This window comes from Schistocerca gregaria, chromosome 2, assembly GCF_023897955.1.
Source record: "Schistocerca gregaria isolate iqSchGreg1 chromosome 2, iqSchGreg1.2, whole genome shotgun sequence".
NCBI lineage: Eukaryota > Metazoa > Arthropoda > Insecta > Orthoptera > Acrididae > Schistocerca > Schistocerca gregaria.
The window spans coordinates 176851592-176872409 of record NC_064921.1 but is presented as its reverse complement, the minus strand read 5'-3'; the positions used below and the strand labels follow the sequence as shown (position 1 = coordinate 176872409).

The window sequence follows — 20818 nt, the reverse complement described above, 5'->3', positions numbered from 1 at the left end:
AGAATTGGGCATATTAACCACAGCTTCTCAGTATATATATTCCTTAATGAAGTGTGTTGTAAATAATACATCTGTTTTTCCAACTAACTGCTTAGTACACAATATCAGTACTAGGAATAAGAACAATATACATAAGGATTTAAAATCACTTACTCTTGCCCAGAAAGGAGGCCAGTATTCAGCAACCCATATTTTCAATAAGTTACCAGCAACCATTAAGAGTTTAGTTTCATACAAGGCACAATTTAAACATAATTTATAAGAATGTTTGGTGGCTGACTCCTCCTGTTCCATCCATGAGTGTCTCAACAAGTGCAGTAGACCATTTTAATGAAAATTTGTTATACTTTAATTTTTGACGATACTTTTTTGTAATAGCCAAGAAACCAGCAAATGTCTGAATGATGGATTTAATGAAAGGATATATAAGTATTAAACCTGTAGATATTAGAAGTTTAAATTTAATTCATGTACATAATTTTACTGTTTATTGACTGAGGATCACTAAAATTAATGAAACTCAAGTTTTTCTAATTACATTTTTGTAATGTGTTTATCTGACATGTTCCACAGCCAGAACGATTCCCTTTTTTATGGATATATGGAATCAATAATTAATCTAATCTAATCTAAATTGGACAGTGAGACGCTGGTTCTCGAATGCAGAAAAAGTACACACACATTCAGTTCAGTAGACTTAATTTGATTTTTGAATACAGTCTTCACTGCAAGGCTCAGAGAAGAACAGTCTGTTGGAGTAATACTGCATTATCATGTCGGTGTAAGTTATGAACTATACGTCATGGACGATGCAGCAAGAAACACGTGGTTCGATCTCTGGTCCAATTCTTATAAGTTGAAATTATGCCGAAATGCACTTGACCTTAAACTCAATGACAGTATCATTGCTTCTTGTGCTTCCGCTTACTGCGTCTCAGTGCTGCTATTATTCGCCGCACAATGAAGAATGCGGCGCAGAAGATGGCAGCCGCTGCCAGCAGCAGGAAGGCGATGACGTCGAGCAGCAGCAGCTGCCACCAGTACAGGTCGCGTGCCGCAGTGCGCATGTGCGGGGCCCCCTTGTGACGTACCACGTACTCGATCCACCACACGGCGCGCTCCTCTGCCTCCGCCTTGTGCTCGCGGAATATGGCCGACAATTTCCTCATGTTGTCTCGGTACCTGCGGGTGAGATGCAAGTGTGTATAAAACGGATCGAGAGGTATACAGTATCTGAATAAGACTGAAGCTTGTAACGAGGCCGAGGAAGAAAGGCAGATTGTTATCTCTGTGAGTGACGCTGCAAGAGGTCAGATCTTGCCCAAGAAATGAGATGACTATTGGACTTAAGAAGGGGAGCCGAAGGAAATACGAGGCGCGTTCAATAAGTAATGCTACACTTTTCTTCTCCACTAATTTCGGTTGGAAAATGCGGGAATCGTTGTCAGATATCGTGGACATTTCCGCTTCAGCCCCTATAGTTTCATGAACTTCCGATGGTGGGGCGCTTACGTAACCTCGGAAATGGTGTCTGCAACGGCGGTGCGTTCCAAGTAGAGAGCTGTCATTGAGTTTCTTTTGGCGGAAGACGGGAGCATCACAGATCACAGGCGCTTGCAAGAATGTATACGGAGACCTATCAATGAACGAAAGCACGGTGAGTCGTTGGGCGTGGTGTCTACACTACTGCCCATTAAAATTGCTACACCAAGGAGAAATGCAGATGATAAACGGGTATTCAATGGACAAATATATTATACTAGAACTGACATGTGATTACATTTTCGCGCAATTTGGGTACAAAGATCCTGAGAAATCAGTACCCAGAACAACCACCCCTGGCCTTAGTAACGGCCTTGATACGCCTGGGCATCGAGTCAGAGCTTGGATGGCGTGTACAGGTACAGCTGCCCATGGAGCTTCAACACGATACCACAGTTCATCAAGAGTAGTGACTGGCGTATTGTGGCAAGCCAGTTGCTCGGTCACCATCGACCAGATGTTTTCAATTTGTGAGAGATCTGGAGAATGTGCTAGCGAGGGCAGCAGTCCAACATATTCTGTATCGAGAAAGGCCCGAAAAGGACCTGCAACATGCGGTCGTGCATTATCCTGCTGAAATGAATGGTCGTAACACATCTGAAATGTAACGTCCACTGTTCAAAGTGCCGTCAATGTGAACAAGAGGTGACCGAGACATGTAACCAATGGTCCCCCATACCATCACGCCAGGTGATACGCTAGTATGGCGATGACGAATACACGCTTCCAATGTGCGTTCACCACGATGTCGACAAACACAGATGCGACCATCATGATGCTGTAAACAGAACGTGGATTCATCCGGAAAAATGACGTTTTGCCATTCGTGCACCCAGGTTCGTCGTTGAGTACACCATCGCAGGCGCTCCTGTCTGCGATGAAGCGTCAAGAGTAACCTCAGCCACGGTATCCGAGCTGATAGTCCATGCTGCTGCAAAAGTCACCGAACTGTTGGTGCAGATGGTTGTTGTCTTGCAAACGTCTCCATCTGTTAACTCAGGGATCGAGACGTGGCTTCACGATCCCTTACAGCCATACGGATAAGATGCCTGTCATCCGGACTGGTAGTGATACGAAACCGTTGGGATCCAGCACGGCGTTCTGTACTACTCTCCTGAACCCACCGATTCCATATTCTGCTAGCAGTCATTGGATCTCGACCAACGCGAGCAGCAATGTCGCGATACGATAAACGGCAACCGAGATAGGCTACAATCCGAGCTTTATCAATGTCGGAACCGTGATGGTACGCATTTCTCCTCCTTACACGAGGCATCACAACAACGTTTCACGGGGCAACGCCGGCCAACTGCTGTCTGTGTATGAGAAATCGGTTGGAAAATTTCCACATGGCAGCACGTTGTTGGTGTCGCCACCGGCGCCAACGTTGTGTGAATGCTCTGAAAAGGTAATCACTTACATATCACAGCATCTTCTTCCTGTCGGTTAAATTTCGTTTCTGTAGCACATCATCTTCGTGGTGTAGCAATTTTAATGGCCAGTAGCATATCATTTTTGAAAGAAGGTCTCATAAACCTGCCCGATTTCCCACGTTGCGGCCGTCCGCACACAGCTGTGCGATGTTGGAATATCCAGATACTCTTACTGGAGGTGATCGGCGGATCAAAAACACATCACTGCTGAAGTGGACATCTCTATTAGTAGCCTCGACACAGTCGTCCAAGACGTGGGGTACTGAAAGGCGTGTGCACGCTGCGTGTTTGTCACTAACAGAAGACCATCTGTGTGGAATTGCTTGCACATTACGAAGCTGATGGTGACAATTTTTTGTCGGAGATCGTCACAGATGATGAAACATGGGTTGATGACTAACAATGGGAAACCAAACGGCAATCCATGGAATGGCGCAACAAAACCTCTCCTCCTAATAAAAATTTCAACCCTCATACTCAGCTGGTAAAGTCATTGAACTGTTCTACCTCATCCACCCTACAGCTATCTCGCGCCTTCCGACTACCATCTGTTTGGCCCAATGAAGTATGCACTCCATGGGCAGCAGTACGTGGAGGATGGGGAGGTTACTGATGCAGCAAGACGTTGGCGTCGACGCCAACTAGCAGATGATGATGATGATGATGATGATTGGTTTGTGGGGCGCTCAACTGCGCGGTTGTCAGCGTCTGTACAAATTCCCAACCTTGCTCAGTCCAAACTCACCAGTTTCTTGAATGATGCGGACAACACAAAGACCCAGTCATCTCGTGCCAGGTGAAAATCCCTGACCCCGCCGGGAATGGAACCCGGGACCTCGTGCTCGGGAAGCGAGAACGCGACGTCGAGGTCACGAGCTGCGGAACATCCAGCAGAGTGGTATCATGGGGGCTAATAGACACTCCCAGTAAAGTGACCTAACGCAGTGACATAGGACGGAGTGAAACGTGCTGCAAGGGCTATACCTCGCTCCCGATCCGCGAGTACGTCTGTGGTGCTGCGATGTGAGGTTCTCCTTCAGTTGTTTAGACAGACCGGGCTGGTGCCGCGGTCGGAACTAGATTTCTGGTCGTTGTCGTTGAAAGAGGTCGCTGGCGGTCTGGTTTGGCTACGAGGCGCTCGGTGCACAAGAATTCCGTTGGAGTTCGTTGGGCAAGTGAGAAGAAACAGTGTAAACACGGCAAGGGTTGGGTTGGATTTTTTGGAGAAGACACCGAACAGCGAGGTTATCAGTCTCGTTGGATTAAGGAAGGACGGGGGAGGAAGTCACCCGTGTCCTTCCAGAGGAACCATCCCGGCATTTGCCTGGAGCGATTGAGGGAAATCACGGAAAACCTAAGTCAGGATGGCCGCACGGCAAGGAGGACGTTCCTCCGCTGAGGACAAGCAGTTACCAGCAGACGTGCTGCCTGCGTCAACCTCTGCTTTACAGACCTCGCTGGTGGGTTTACCGGCAGGACGAAGTTCTGCTGCTCCTGGGCTCATTAAAACTGGGTGAGTGCCGTAATTATCCGCGTGCGTCGGTGGTTTTCCTCAGATCCGGGCACTGGAGAGTTTAGCACGGTTCTTGGAATATTATCCGGCAGCTTGTTCCTTTGCCCTGTTGTGGTGCATCGTTTGTTCTTTCAAATGGTTCAAATGAGCACTATGGGACTTAACATATGAGGTCATCAGTCCCCTAGAACGTAGAACTACTTAAACCTAACTAACCTAAGGACATCACACACATCATGCCCGAGTCAGGATTCGAACCTGCGACCGTAGCAGTCGCGCGGTTCCAGACTGAAGCGCCTAGAACCGCTCGGCCACACCGGCCGGCACTTTGTTCTTTATTTCGACACGTTCCCATATTGCTTATTTAGTACTTCTGTGGCATGTTCATGTCGCTCTAGTAACGCCGTATTCAGGCTCCCTCTTGGATGTAATTTGTTTTCGCTTTTGGCTCCTATTGCAAAGCGTTTCTGTTTTATTGTGTTCACCTGTTGACTGAGCTTTATGTGTTCAAAAATGGTTCGAATGGCTCTAAGCACTGTGGGACTTAACATCTGAAGTCATCAGTCTTAGAACTACTTAAATCTAACTAACCTAAGGACATCACACACATCCATGCCAGAGGAACCTGCGAACGTAGCAGAAGCACGGTTCCGGACTGAAGCGCCCAGAACCGCTCGACCACAGCGGCCGGCTTTATGTGTTATCATCTCCGTTCTACTGCCCTCGCTGTAAATTTTTTGAAGCGTGTTTGGCTATTTGTCACGTTTTGGTATTTCATGTTTGAATTTGGTAAACGCTGCAACCTTCGTCGAAGCACCCTTTTTTATAATTGCGTTAAAAATGGCGGTTGTGTTGAAGTGTTTTGGTGTGTTACAGACGTCAGTTATAATCTGGTCCCTTAGGCCTGTGTCTGCGTGACCTGGGTGGACCGTGTGCGTGCCTGTTTTGATTGACGTGTCGGCTGAGAGCCTTGACCGCTTTTAGAACACGCTACTAGGGGTCACGCTTTACAGGGATCACTCTCTATCCTGCCCGTTATCTTTGGTAGTTTTATCTTCTACTGTTTGTGAAGTTCATTGTGCGCGTGTTTTATTTATTTATTTATTTTCTTAACTAAAGAATCTTAAACCTGTTTATTAGGACATTTGGATATAACTTAAAAGAGTCCTGAAACAGCTCTCAAATTCTGCTACTATCATGAAAGCTTTAATTCTTTTGTTTTATATTCTATCTAATGAAAGAATCATTCCCTTATTAAAATAACTTTTATCCACGATAACTGCCTGGTGCTCAGTTCGAATTTGTAATAATAATAAGTTTGTGGTCCAATAAATTCAAAAATGTTTTAAACAAATAATTCTCAGTTCGCCCCTCCACGATCGCACCATTGCTAATCTGTTAAGAACCGTGCGCAGTGGCCACGCGGTTTGAGGCGCCACGTCACGGATTGTGCTGCCCCTCCCACTGGAGGTTTGAGTCCTCCCTGAGGCATGGGTGTGTGTGTTGTTCTTAGCGTAAGTTAGTGTGTATGTCTAGGTACCGATGACCTCAGCAGTCTGGTCCCTTAGGAATTCACACACATTTGAACATTTCGTGTTAAGCCGAGCACTCGCAGTGGTACCGTTGTGCTACGCTCCATGAAGAACACACTCAAAAATACGTTTATGTAGCCAAAAATAGTGGGGAATACTACGGTGTGTTGGAATCCTGAACAAAACCAACCTGCCTTAAAAATTATACATGTTGCATTACTTGTTGTACACCCCCAATATGACGAATGTGGTGCAGTCTGTCTATGCAGAGAGACCAGACAATTTTTTGAAATGAAAGGACTGAGAAATATTGTTAAACTTTCGAACGCACAAGAGACGAGGCATCGATTCCAGAAAGAACAAGACATGTCAGCAGACGGAAAATATGTTTAAAGAGGAGACACCTGTAGGGGAGTCTTATAGCATTGGCTTTACAGCTGGTAAAAGCGCTTACCTTTTCAACGATAACATTTTGATAAGTTAGTTAATTAATTGTAAGTTTCATGCTTAATAATTTCGACCTCTCGCTAAGATGTAAACTGAGTCTGTTTTACAATTATATTACAATTTCCAGCACAGAAATATGACAAAATGCTGAGCATTTACATGATGCTCTTCAGCTACGTTCTTTTTATTAACGTACAGTTATTTATACTTAACTAGGCTCAATCTTTCTCACTTAAGCACACACACACACACACACACACACACACACACACACACACACACACACATGTGCACACGCACGCATAGCAGGCGAATAAATATTTTTATGACTGTTCGCTGAACCCCTTCCTGTAACTTTCTAAGGCCGATTCACTTCTCTTTCTCGTATTATATTTGTGCATGTTACTGTTATTTTCAATTGTGAGCGATAGTGGACAAGAAAAGTCGTAAGGAAGTAAGTATACTGTGGCGCTGTTGTATTCACAGCTGTTTCGAGAGCTGACTGCAAGAGATCTAGAGCGGACATTATCGTTATTACTCCCTTCTGTGAACAATGAGGCGTCATAAGACATCATCGAATGAAAGTAGGAAAACTTAAGTCAAAGTTTTGACATTTTCAACTAAAACATCTGATCTTACTCTGAACGCAAAAATCCATAGTTTACAAGTTTAAGGCGATATGATCCATTTCCTTTCGAATTCAGGTTCTTAGCCGTTTTAAAGTATCTTAATTTAGAATATTCTGAGTCATTTATTGATTTACCATTAGGTATTATTTCTAAAGGTATGTTCAGGACTTGTGCTGTTCTGAATTTTATTTATTATGTTTTATCTGACATCAGTAACAGCCAGTTTCCAGAGACCTAGTTATCAGTTTTCTAGAAAATATCGTTTATATATCGAAGTATTAAAGTTTCTAGATTTGGCATTATAACATTTATTTCCTTAAGAACGATACCCTCTCAGAAAACGATGTTACAGACGGACACTTTTAGAGTGGTATTCGACACTGAGGTACACCGGTTTGAACGCTGCTGACAGATGACTGCCGCTATTTGGCCTGAAAGAGGAGCAGTGTGGGGCAAGGAAGAGGGGGGGGGGGGGGGGGGGAAGGGAGGTGTAAAGTTTCCCCGAACATTAGTGTTTATTCCTATGTACTAGATTAAGTTCCAAACTGATCTGCAGAGTCTCGTGAAATGAAGGCTTGTGGCACTGTTGATGATGATTCGTCCTCAGGAAGGGGATTTTAAACTTGGCGACTGTCTGGGAGCAATGCAGAGGAGTAGGCGAAGCCCTCGCACCAGATTTCACCATCTCCTTTCTTGCATCATCATCATCATCAGCAGCAGCATCATCATCATCTAACAAAAGCTTTGTACTAAACTACACATGCATTCATTACACTCATGTATGTACACTCCACAAACACATATGTAATACAGTTCTCGCGCAGCAAGGAAAGGAGTCAGTGTGTGGAGAACAACAACACCATTTCGAATCAGGCGATTGAAGCCACCTTGTGTGATACACTCCTGGAAATTGAAATAAGAACACCGTGAATTCATTGTCCCAGGAAGGGGAAACTTTATTGACACATTCCTGGGGTCAGATACATCACATGATCACACTGACAGAACCACAGGCACATAGACACAAGCAACAGAGCATGCACAATGTCGGCACTAGTACAGTGTATATCCACCTTTCGCAGCAATGCAGGCTGCTATTCTCCCATGGGGTCGATCGTAGAGATGCTGGATGTAGTCCTGTGGAACGGCTTGCCATGCCATTTCCACCTGGCGCCTCAGTTGGACCAGCGTTCGTGCTGGACGTGCAGACCGCGTGAGACGACGCTTCATCCAGTCCCAAACATGCTCAATGGGGGACAGATCCGGAGATCTTGCTGGCCAGGGTAGTTGTCTTACACCTTCTAGAGCACGTTGGGTGGCACGGGATACATGCGGACGTGCATTGTCCTGTTGGAACAGCAAGTTCCCTTGCCGGTCTAGGAATGGTAGAACGATGGGTTCGATGACGGTTTGGATGTACCGGGCACTATTCAGTGTCCCCTCGACGATCACAAGAGGTGTACGGCCAGTGTAGGAGATCGCTCCCCACACCATGATGCCGGGTGTTGGCCCTGTGTGCCTCGGTCGTATGCAGTCCTGATTGTGGCGCTCACCTGCACGGCGCCAAACACGCATACGACCATCATTGGCACCAAAGCAGAAGCGACTCTCATCGCTGAAGACGACACGTCTCCATTCGTCCCTCCATTCACGCCTGTCGCGACACCACTGGAGGCGGGCTGCACGATGTTGGGGCGTGAGCGGAAGACGGCCTAACGGTGTGCGGGACCGTAGCCCAGCTTCATGGAGACGGTTGCGAATGGTCCTCGCCGATACCCCAGGAGCAACAGTGTCCCTAATTTGCTGGGAAGTGGTGGTGCGGTCCCCTACGGCACTGCGTAGGATCCTACGGTCTTGGCGTGCATCCTTGCGTCACTGCGGTCCGGTCCCAGGTCGAAGGTCACGTGCACCTTCCGCCGACCACTGGCGACAACATGGATGTACTGTAGAGACCTCACGCCCCACGTGTTGAGCAATTCGGCGGCACGTCCACCAGGCCTCCCGCATGCCCACTATACGCCCTCGCTCAAAGTCCGTCAACTGCACATACGGTTCACGTACACGCTGTCGCGCCATGCTACCAGTGTTAAAGACTGCGATGGAGCTCCGTATGCCACGGCAAACTGGCTGACACTGACGGCGGCGGTGCACAAATGCTGCGCAGCTAGCGCCATTCGACGGCCAACACCGCGGTTCGTGGTGTGTCCGCTGTGCCGTGCGTGTGATCATTGCTTGTACAGCCCTCTCGGAGTGTCCGGAGCAAGTATGGTGGGTCTGACACACCGGTGTCAATGTGTTCTTTTTTCCATTTCCAGTAGTGTATATCAGCTAAAAATGTCACAAGACATTTAATTGAATTTGTGAATTATAATAACGGACTCAACATCGAACTCTGCGATACATACGTAGTGATTATTCGTCATTCTGAAGATGCTGTTTCGTTCTCTACACATCTTCGTTTAGTTAATGCGACACGCTCAATCCTTGTGGTTGGATAGCATGAAAGACCTCTGATCCCATAGTACTTGAGCTTCTCTTACTTTGTTCACTTTTTTACAAGTCTACACTACATGAACAGCTAATAAACGGTTTCGGTTTCAATAAACAATGTTCAAATCCTTTTATCTAAATTACATCAGCGCGCACAGTGGCATTATGCAGGCTTTCTTCCTGCGCTCCACACAAGAAAGGAACTGCGGGAAAACTGATACATGGTACAGTGAAAAGTGCTCTCTATCATAAACGTCACAGCGGTTTACAGAGTCTCGATGCGGTTATGAGTGTGGAACATTACATCGGCTGCCTGAAGCAAAGATGACGTCCTAATGAAACTAGCAGAACGAAGAAAAAGCTTACTTCCATAAAAAACAGTAAATTGACGTCTCTTCACCAAAGTGTACTGCTCATGGTACGTGACGTATGGTAGGCTTACCAGTAGCAATTTCCTTTCCTGTTCCACAGAGCGAGCGAAATACGACTGTATCTAAGCCTTTGTGCGAGCCCTGATCTGTCTAATCTTATCTTTGAGGTCCTTACGCGAAATGTACATTGACGTCAGTAGAATCGTTCTGCAGTCAACCTCAAATGCTGGTTCTCTAAATCTTCTCAATAGTGTTACTCAAAGAGAACGTCACCTTCCCTTGGTGAGTCCCATTTGAGTTGCCGAAGCAACTCCTCAATGGTTGCGCGTTGTTCAAACCTACCGGTAACAGATGTAGCAGCCCGTCTCTTCGATCTCTTCCTTTAATCCTACCTGGCACGGATCCCATACACTCAAACAGTACTCAACAATGTGTCGCACTAGTGTGCTATATGCGGTCTCTTTTACAGGTGAGGTACACTTTTTCTTCCAATAAACCGAAGTCCGCGATTCACCTTCCCTATTACAGTCATTACTTGCTCATTCAATTTTATACTGCTTTGCAAATTTAGGCCTAGATATTTAATTGATGTGATTGTGTCAAGCGGCACTCTTCTAATGCTGTATGGGTTTATGGGTTTATGGGTTTATTCTCCCTACTCTTCTGGAGTAATGTACATTTGCAGCTTGCTGCCAATCATGTAAACAGAGTACAGCAGCGGTTCTGTCTCACTTTCCCGGTACATTTCTCATGATACCCTTGCCACTACTGAGGGCAGTATACTGGGTCCTTTTACTTAAGAAGTCTTCGAGTCACTCAATTATCTGGGAAGCTATTCCGCATGCTTGTACCGTCGTTAACAGTCGGAAGTGTGGCACCGTGTCAAACGCTTTCCAGGAATCGAGGCATATGGAATCTGCCTGTTGCCCTACATCCGTAGTCCACAGTATATTATGTGAGAAAAGGGAAAGCTGAATTTCACACGAGCGATGCTTTCTAAAACCGTAATAATTTGTGAACAGAAGCTTTAGCCTCTAAAGGAAATTTATTATATTCGAACACAGAATATTATCAAGGACTCTGCAGCAAAACGATATGAAGGATATTTGTCTGTAGTTTTATGGCACCGGTTCTTTTACCCTTCTTGTAGATAGGAGTCACATGCCCTTTTTCCCAAGCTACTTGGAACTTTGCGCTGGGCGAGAGATTCACGATCAATGCAAGCTAAGTAAGGGGCCAGTGCTGTAGAGTATTCTTTGTAAAACCGAACTGGGATTGGATCAGCACCTGGGGACACATTTGCTTTCAACTCTTTCAGCTGTTTCTCTGCTACATTACAATGTTCGCCTCCCCAGCGTAGGCGTAGCGTTACCGCGTACCACGCAGGGGGCCCGGGTTCGATTTCCGGCAGGGGACTGAGTGTTGTGTGTCCATCATCATTTTCATCATCATTGGGTCGTAAGTCGCCGATGTGGCGTCATCTGAAAAGGATTTGCAATACGGCGGCCGAACTCCCTCGAATGCGGCCTCCCGGCCAACAATGCCACACGATCATTTTTTTCACTTATTACTACGTCCCCCGTACGGGAGTGTGTGCGGTGGTCAAACGACGGTACGTTTGTACGATTATCCTGGATGAATGATTTCTTAAATGCGAAATTTAAAACTTGGGCTTTACTTTTGCTGTTTTCTACTGCCACGTCACACTGATCAACGAGTTAATGGTTAGAAGCCCCAGACCGACTCAGCGATTTTAAATAGGACCTGTATTTTCTCGGGTTCTCGGCAAGATCTTTTGCTAAGGTATGACGTGATATAATTGTGTAAGCTTCGCGTGTCGATCTTTTCACAGATGCAGAAATTTCTGTTAACGTTTGCCTGTCGTCACCTGCGTGTTTTCATTTGAACCTAGAGTCCAACATCATTTGCTTTCTCAGCATTTTTCGAATTTAGTTATTACAACCCGGTGGATGTTTTCCGTCCATAATCCACTTATTCGGTAAATATTTCTCGAGAAAATCATTTACAATCCATTTAAACTTTGCCCACAATTCCCCTACGTCCATTGTAACGGAACTATTTTTCAACATAATTTCCGTTCAATGTGACGGCCTTACGCCACCTTGCTGTGAGGGCCTGTATGCCCGGAAGGTACCACTCTACTGGTGGACGTCGGAGCCAACGTGTTACATCATCAATAACGCCCTGCTTCCCGCGAACTGCATCATTCGTTGGGACAAATAGATGGAAGTCGATAGGTGAGAGATCGGGGCTGTTGGGTGGATAAGGAAGAGCAGCCAAATGAAGTTTTGTGAGCTCGTCTCGGGAAAGCAGACTGTGTGAGGCCCTGCGTTGTCGTGGAGAAATTCGTCTGCATTTTTTTTACGACGAATACGCTGAACCTGTTTCCTGATGGTAGCACAATACACTGATCGTTGACACCACAAGGGAGGACATCAAACAAAATACCCCTTCGGAGGCCCAGAAAACCGTCGCTGTGACTTTACTGGCTGAGGGTGCGGCTTTTAACTCTCTTTCTTCAGAGGAGATGTGGTGTGGGTGGCACGCGAGAGATCGGGCAGGTTTGAGCGACTTTGTTGCGGTGATGACAGACGCCTCTCCCAGCGACTCACCATGCTTCTATTCACTGCCAGTTCGCTGCTGACATTCTGCAAGTGCCTATGAATATCTGTAATGTTGTAGTTTTCCGCCAGCAGATACTCAGTACACGTCTCGGACTGGAATGCATCTCCGTTACAGACAACATTTTGAAGGCTACGTATAGCAGTGCCACTTATCGGAAGTTCATGAAACTATAGGGTCTGAAGCGGGAACATTCCACGATGCCGCGTCACAAACTCTGCATATTTTTTGCCTGAAATTAGCCGAAAAGAAACAAGTGCTGCACTACTTACTAAACGCCCTTCGTATTTGATGCCACTTAGGCAACTTGTTTTTCTTTGCGGTAAATAGGAAATGATGAGGACAACACAAATACCCAGTCCTTGACCGAAGAAAATCTCTGATGCCGCCTGAAATCGAACCCGGGGCTACGCGATCCTCAGGCAGCGACGCTAGCCAATTACCCCGGACCAACGGAAAAAAGCATTGTAAAGAATGGTGACTTAAAATATTTGCAGTGATTCTGTACTTTGCAGGAATTTCTCACACACAATAATATCGTTTTCCAATATGTTTGTTTAACTTTTCATGTCGAAATGACCTTTCATGTAATCAAGTTTCTTAACGCACATCAATATTTTTCATTTCACGCATTGGAAAACGATGTTATTGTGTGTGAGAAATTCCTGCAAAGTACAGAATCACTGCAAATATTTAAGTCACCATTCGTTACACTGCTTTTTTTCCGTTGGTCGGGGGTAACTGGCTAGAATCGCTGCCTGTAGATCGCGGAGCCCCGGGTTCGATTTTAGGCGGCATCAGAGATTTTCTTCCCAAACACACATACACATACAGACACACACACGCACACACACACACATATATATGCGTCAAATGAAAAAAAACTACAAAGACCGAAACTTGTCTAGGTTGAAGTGGGATGACGATATCGTTGTCCCGCTAGAGGACGATGCCATAGGTCAAACGGATATCAACTGCGTTTTTTAAAGTAGGAACCCAATTTTTTTATTACATATTCGTGTAGTACGTAAAGAAATATGAATGTTGTAGTTGTATCACATTTTCGCTTTGTGATAGATGGCGCTGTAATAGTCACAAACATATGGCTCACAATTTTAGATGAACAGTTGGTAACAGGTAGGTTTCTTAAATTAAAATACAGAACGTAGGTAGTTTAAAAGTTTTATTTCTGTTGTTCCAGTGTGATACATGTACCTTTGTGAACTTATTTCTGAGAACGCATGCTGTTACAGTGTGATTACCTGTAAATACCACATTATTGCAATAAATGCTCAAAATTATGTCCGTAAAAATCACTGCATTTGACAATACGTGTAACGAGATTCCTCTCAACAGCGAATAGTTCGCCTTCCGTAATGTTTGCACATGCATTAAGAATGCCATGACGCATGTTGTCAGGCGTTGTCGGTGGATCACGATAGCAAATATCCTTCAACTTTCCCACAGAAAGAAATCCGGGGACGTCAGAGCCGATGAACATGCGGGCCATGGTATGCTGCCATTCTGTCATGCAGTGAAACATCTTGTAGTATCATCGATAGAACATACGGTAGGAAATCAGCGTACATTACATCATATAGATTACCATCGATAAAATGGTGGCCAATTATCCTTCCTCCCATAATGCTGCACCATACATTAACCCACCAAGGTCGCTCATGTTCCACTTGTCGCAGCAATCGTGGATTTTCCGTTGCCCAGTAGTGCATATTATGCCGGTTTACGTTACCGCTGTTGATGAATGACGCTTCGTCGCTAAATTGAACGCGTGCAAAAAATCTGTCATCGCCCCGTAATTTCTCTTGTGCCCAGTGGCATAACTGTACACGACGGTTAAAGTCGTCGCCATGCAATTCCTGGTGCATAGAAATATGGTACGGGTGCAATCGATGTTGATGTAGCATTCTCAATACCGACGTTTTTGTGATTCCCGGTTCTCGTGCAATTTGTCTGCTACTGATGTGCGGATTAGCCGCGACAGCAGCTGAAACACCTTCTTGGGCATCATCATTTGTTGCAGGTCGTGGTTGACTTTTCACATGTGACAGAACACTTCCTGTTTCCTTAAATAACGTAACTATCAGGCTAACGGTCCGCACACTTGGATGATGTGGTCCAGGATATCGATCAGCATACATAGCACACGCCCGTTGGGCATTTTGATCACAATAGCCGTACATCAACACGATATCGACCTTATTCGCAATTGCTAAACGGTCCATTTTAACACGGGTAATGTATCACGAAGTAAATACCGTCCGCACTGGAGGAATGTTACGTGATACCACTTACTTATACGTTTGTGACTATTACTGCGCCGCCTATCACAAAGCGAAAAAAGTGGTCCAACTAAAACATTCATATTTCTTTACGTAGTACACGAATATGTAATAAAAATGGGGGGGGGGTCCTATGTAAAAAAAACGCAGCTGATATATACCTATGGCAACCCCATCTAGCGGGCCAACCATAGCGCCATATGGTTTCCCCATTGAAGCTAGACGAGTTTCGTTTTTTGTAGTTTTTTCGTTCAAATATCTGTTTGTCCAGATGCAAATTACACAATGTTTCAAGGCAACCTGCTTTTTTTATTCGGTAATTAATTTCCTCTCCTAAAGACCTATTCAAAAATGTATCACAGTGTACCATTCACTGAAACTCAACGTTATCAATTACATAACACAACATTGACTTTGAGCCTGGTATCACAAACTCGTCCACTTGTTGGAGTTGTCAGAAAACAAATGATAACCAATTATAAATATAACACAAAATTGACTTTGTCTCTTCTGTACCACTGCTCAGGAGTAGAACATTCAAAGTTGCTCAAAGTGGTGACCCTGGACACCGATACGCTGGTGCACTCGTTGAATGAAAGAATTATTTACTGCTTCCAGTCTTGCCTGCTGAAGACAATTACAAGCAAGCACGATACATTGCTTCGTGTCGTCTGGACTTGTTCGAATATCGCGATAGACAACGTGTTTAATTAATTCCCAAAGAAAAAAGTCCAGAGGATTTAAATCAGGAGACCTAGCAGGCCAAGTAACTGTTCCTCCTCGACCAATCCATCTGGCGGGATACCTTCGGTTCAGAACACGACGTGCACGCAAGGAATTATGTGCTGGACATCCATCGTGTTGATACCACATTAGGATTCCAGGTCTTAGAGGCACTTCATCCATTGGAGTACCAACCATCCCATACAAGACGTTAACTCTCCATTGACGCTCATGTTCCGTCTGTCTAAGCCGTCGTGGGTTGTCGCTGGAGCCGGCCGCACTAGGCGAGCGGTTCTAGGGGCTTCAGTCCTGCTACGGTCGCAGGTTCGAATCCTGCCTGGGGCATGGATGTGTGTGAGGTTAGTTAGGTTTAAGTAGTTCTAAGGGGACCGATGACCTAAGATGTTAAGACCGATAGTTCTCAGAGCCATTTGAACCATTTTTTTGTCGCTGGCCCAAAAATGCATGTTCCTTGTATTTACCTGCCCTCTGATTGAGAAGGAACATTCATCGGTAATTAGAACATTGGAGAAGATGTTCGGTTTGGCGAGGATTTGCTGCTGTGCCCACTGCCAGAACTGTACACGATTCTGGAAATCATTCCCATGCAATTCTTGGTGTAGGTGCACATGGTATGGATGGAATCGGTGACGTGGAAGAATACAATGTACACTGGTTTAAGGAATGCTAGTCTCGCGTTCAAACTGTCATGTGCTCACATGTAGATTCATAGCAACGGAAGCGAGAATATAAACTTCGGCAGCTTTGTCTGTGCGAGTGCTAGGACGATTGCGTTGTCGTGAGATGAAACTTCCCGTTTCCTGAAGCGTCGCAGCAAGACGAGAAAACATCCGTCGGGAGGTGGGTTCTTGTCAAGAGCCAACCTTGGTGGCCGAGCGGTTCTCGGCGCTTCAGTCCGGAACCGCGCGACTGCTACGGTCGCAGGTTGGAATCCTGCATCGGGCATGGGTGTGTGTGATGTCCTTAGGTTAGTTAGATTTAAGTAGTTCTACAGGGTGTTTCAAAAATGACCGGTATATCTGAAACGGCAATAAAAACTAAACGAACAGCGATAGAAATACACCGTTTGTTGCAATATGCTTGGGACAACAGTACATTTTTAGGCGGACAAACTTTCGAAATTACAGTGGTTACAATTTTCAACAACAGATGGCGCTGCAAGTGATGTGAAAGATATAGAAGACAAAGCAGTCTGTGGGTGCGCCATTCTGTACGTCGTCTTTCTGCTGTAAGCTTGTGCTGTTCACAAGGTGCAAGTGTGCTGTGGACAACATGGTTTATTCCTTAGAACAGAGGATTTTTCTGGTGTTGGAATTCCACCGCCTAGAACACAGTGTTGTTGCAACAAGACGAAGTTTTCAACGGAGGTTTAATGTAACCAAAGGACTGAAAAGTGATACAATAAAGGAACTGTCTGAAAAATTTTAACGGACTGGGAACGTGACGGATGAACGCGCTGGAAAGGTAGGGCTACCGCGTACGGCAACCACAGAGGGCAATGCGCAGCTAGTGCAGCAGGTGATCCAACAGCGGCCTCGGGTTTCCGTTCGCCGTGTTGCATCTGCGATCCAAATGACGCCAACGTCCACGTATCGTCTCATGCGCCAGAGTTTACACCTCTATCCATACAAAATTCAAACGCGGCAACCCCTCAGCGTCGCTACCATTGCTGCACGAGAGACATTCGCTAACGATATAGTGCACAGGATTGATGACGGCGATATGCATGTGGGCAGCATTTGGTTTACTGACGAAGCTTATTTTTACCTGGACGGCTTCGTCAATAAACAGAACTGGCGCATATGGCGAACCGAAAAGCCCCATGTTGCAGTCCCATCGTCCCTGCATCCGCAAAAAGTACTGGTCTGGGCCGCCATTTCTTCCAAAGGAATCATTGGCCCATTTTTCAGATCCGAAACGATTACTGCATCACGCTATCAAGACATTCTTCGTGAATTTGTGGCGGTACAATCTGCCTTAGACGACACTGCGAACACCTCGTGGTTTATGCAAGATGGTGCCCGGCCACATCGCACGGCCGACATCTTTAATTTCCTGAATGAATATTTCGATGATCGTGTGATTGCTTTGGGCTATCTGAAACATACAGGAGGCGGTGTGGATTGGCCTCCCTATTCGCCAGACATGAACCCCTATGACTTCTTTCTGTAGCGACACTTGAAAGACCAGGTGTACCGCCAGAATCCAGAAACAATTGAACAGCTGAAGCAGTACATCTCATCTGCATGTGAAGCCATTCCGCCAGACACGTTGTCGAAGGTTTCGGGTAATTTCATTCAGAGACTACGCCATATTATTGCTACGCATGGTGGATATGTGGAAAATATCGTACTATAGAGTTTCCCAGACCGCAGCGCCATCTGTTGTTGACAATTGTAACTACTGTAATTTTGAAAGTTTGTCTGCCTGAAAATGTACTGTTGTCCCAAGCACATTGCAACAATCGGTGTATTTCTATCACTGCTCGTTTAGTTTGTATTGTCGTTTCAAAGATACCGGTCATTTTTGAAACACCCTGTAAGTATAGGAGACTGATGACCTCTGACGTTAAGTACCATAGTGCTCAGAGCCATTTCAACCATCTTGGCAGGATATCGCTCTCTGTACAGTTCCGCTACTTGCGTAGCATTTCGCCTACCTTCAACAATAACAACAACAATAAAAGAAAAGTTATGTCGTTGCAGTTTGTAAGGACAGTCTTTACTGCATGCCTTGTCTATACAACAGAAGGACTAAACTACTGTACTAAATGTACCCATACATAAGAAAACAGTATTGCAAGTAGTGTTGTACTAACTTACACTCACCATAGATAAGTAGCATGTCTATCTTCTCTTCGCTGGTGTACGTTTCACCCACACAACTCTTCAACTGACGATGGTTGATGGAATGACGGGTGTGCATTCTACTTATGTTTACATTTGTCCCCTGTCAACGTCAGCACGTGGATGTGTTCCATTACCCAGAGTACGTGCACTAAACGCTGGGAGCGTCAACGTCAGTGTTGTGTTATGTAATTAATAACGTTGTGTTTCAGTGAATGGTACACTGTGAAATATTTTTGAATGGGTCTTTAGGAGAGGAAATGAATTACCGAATAAAAAATACAGGGTTCCATTTAAAAAAAAGTCATTCCGCTGTTCATATCTTCGTAAGAAAACAAAGCTACAACGAAAGCAATCATGATAATTGATTTACCCCTGACGGCTAAAGAACATTTGCTTGAAACATTTTATAATTTGCATCTGGAGAAACAGTTATTTAGGGTGGTCAAGATAAATGGGACACCCTGTATCTCTCTCTCTCTCTCTCTCTCTCTCTCTCTCTCTCTCTCTCTCTCTCTCTCTGTGTGTGTCTGTGTGTGTGTGTGTGTGTGTGTGTGTGTCTTTCCGTGTAAGTGAGATAAAAATTTTGTCAAGTGGAACTGATAATTGCCATGCAATTACTCTTAGGGGCTAAAACGTATCATAAATTAGCATAGATGTGTCAAAATCGACTGTATTCCATACACGAAAGTACCTACTTTGGATCATCAAGGATGGAACGTGTGCGCTGCAAGACGGTGTCCTTGCTGATGTCCTCCAGTAGTAGCTTCAGCCCGATCTCCGCTTCCTCCACCTTAGCCGCGTTGTGCTTCTGATCAGCGAAGAACGGGATGATCAGAAACGGAACTGCGTGGTACGCTGCTTCGTTCATACTCTGAAGTCCTCCCTGCATGATGAAGAGACGCACGTTTGGATGACCTGTGAAACGGAAACATCGCTGTATTCAGGCTGCAGTAGAACAGTCACTTAAATTCTATGCGAGTAAAAACATTAGTAACAGCTTGGTTTTATTAAATGAGGTCTATGTAATGTGTTGCTAAAGGTTCCACTGGTTCCTGTTCTGAGTGCTCTCCGAACCAAAACTGCAAGGGACGCCGCCTCGACAACATCTAAAACACTTCGTGAGTGGCTCAATATCTAAATGACAATGCGTGTTAAAAGTGAATCAGCACCGGACGACATATTGAAAAGTGCCATATACAAAGATAATCTCAGATTCGTCATCTAGTAGCTGTTTAGCAAAGTGAATATGAAGATGTGAGCGATAATGCAATGTAGCAAAGCATAAATACGACGGTCACTCCAAAAGAAATGCACACTGTTTCTTTTATCTATCTTTTATTCTACATGTTTGAAAGTTTTACAGTGCGTGGATACATCCTTTAGGAACAACACTTTCATTTCTCCAGATAATTTTCATCCCTCTCAACTGCCTTACGCCATCTTGGAACCAGCGAGTGTATACCCGCACGGTAAAATTCTGGAGAAACCTGTTGGAGCCACTGTTTGGCAGCGTGCACAAGGGAGTCATCATCTTCAAACCTTGTTCCACGAAGAAAGTCTTTCAGTATGCCAAACAGATGATAGTCACATCGAGGGTAGGACTGTAAGGCGGGTGTTTCAGTGTTTTCCAGCCGAGTTTTGTAATCGCTTCCATGGTTTTTTGGCTGGCATGTGGCCGTGCATTGCCGTGCAACAGCAAAACATCCTGCTTTTGCCGATGTCATCGCACACTACTCAGTCGAGCTTCGAAGTTTCTTTAGTGTCGTCACATATGCATCAGAATTTATAGTAGTTCCTCTTGGCATGATGTCCACAAGCAAGAGTCCTTCGGAATCGAAAAATACCGCAGCCATAACTTTTAAAGCAGAAGTAGTGGTTTTGAATATTTTTTCCTTGGGTGAATTTGCATGATGCCACTCCATTGATTGCCTCATCGTCTCTGGTGAAAAATGATGGAGCCATGTTTCATCACCTCTCACAATTCTTCCAAGAAATTCATCTCCACCATTCTCGTACTGTTCTAAAAGTTATCTGCATACCGTTTTTCATGTTTCTTTGTGAGCCACCTGACACAAACCTTTTTTAACACCAACACTTTCAGTATTCTGCAAACACTTCCTTCCCCTATCCCAACGTAGTGTGACAATTCGTTCACTGTGATGCGTCTGTCAGCAGTCATCAATTCGTTAAATCTCTGTACATTGTCTGGAGTGTGTGCAGTACGATTCCTGCCACTGCGAGGACAATTCTCAATATTGTCGTGCCCGCTTTCATCACGTAACCTGTTTGCCCACCGACTAACTGTACTGCGATCGACAGCAGCAT

General features: G+C 45.1%; 1 protein-coding gene across 1 annotated transcript in view; it reads right to left on the bottom strand.

The window, feature by feature from the left end:
• Nucleotides 1-460: 460 nt before the first annotated feature.
• LOC126336630 (UDP-glucosyltransferase 2-like) overlaps nucleotides 461-20818 on the bottom strand; it is an 84084-nt gene continuing 63726 nt past the window's right edge. The window contains exons 6-7 of the mRNA XM_050000523.1: nucleotides 19189-19408; nucleotides 461-1182 (exon numbers count right to left, since the gene is read on the bottom strand). Coding sequence (XP_049856480.1) covers nucleotides 903-1182; nucleotides 19189-19408 — 500 coding nt within the window. The 3' untranslated portion in view covers nucleotides 461-902. The remainder of the gene's footprint in view (nucleotides 1183-19188; nucleotides 19409-20818) is intronic.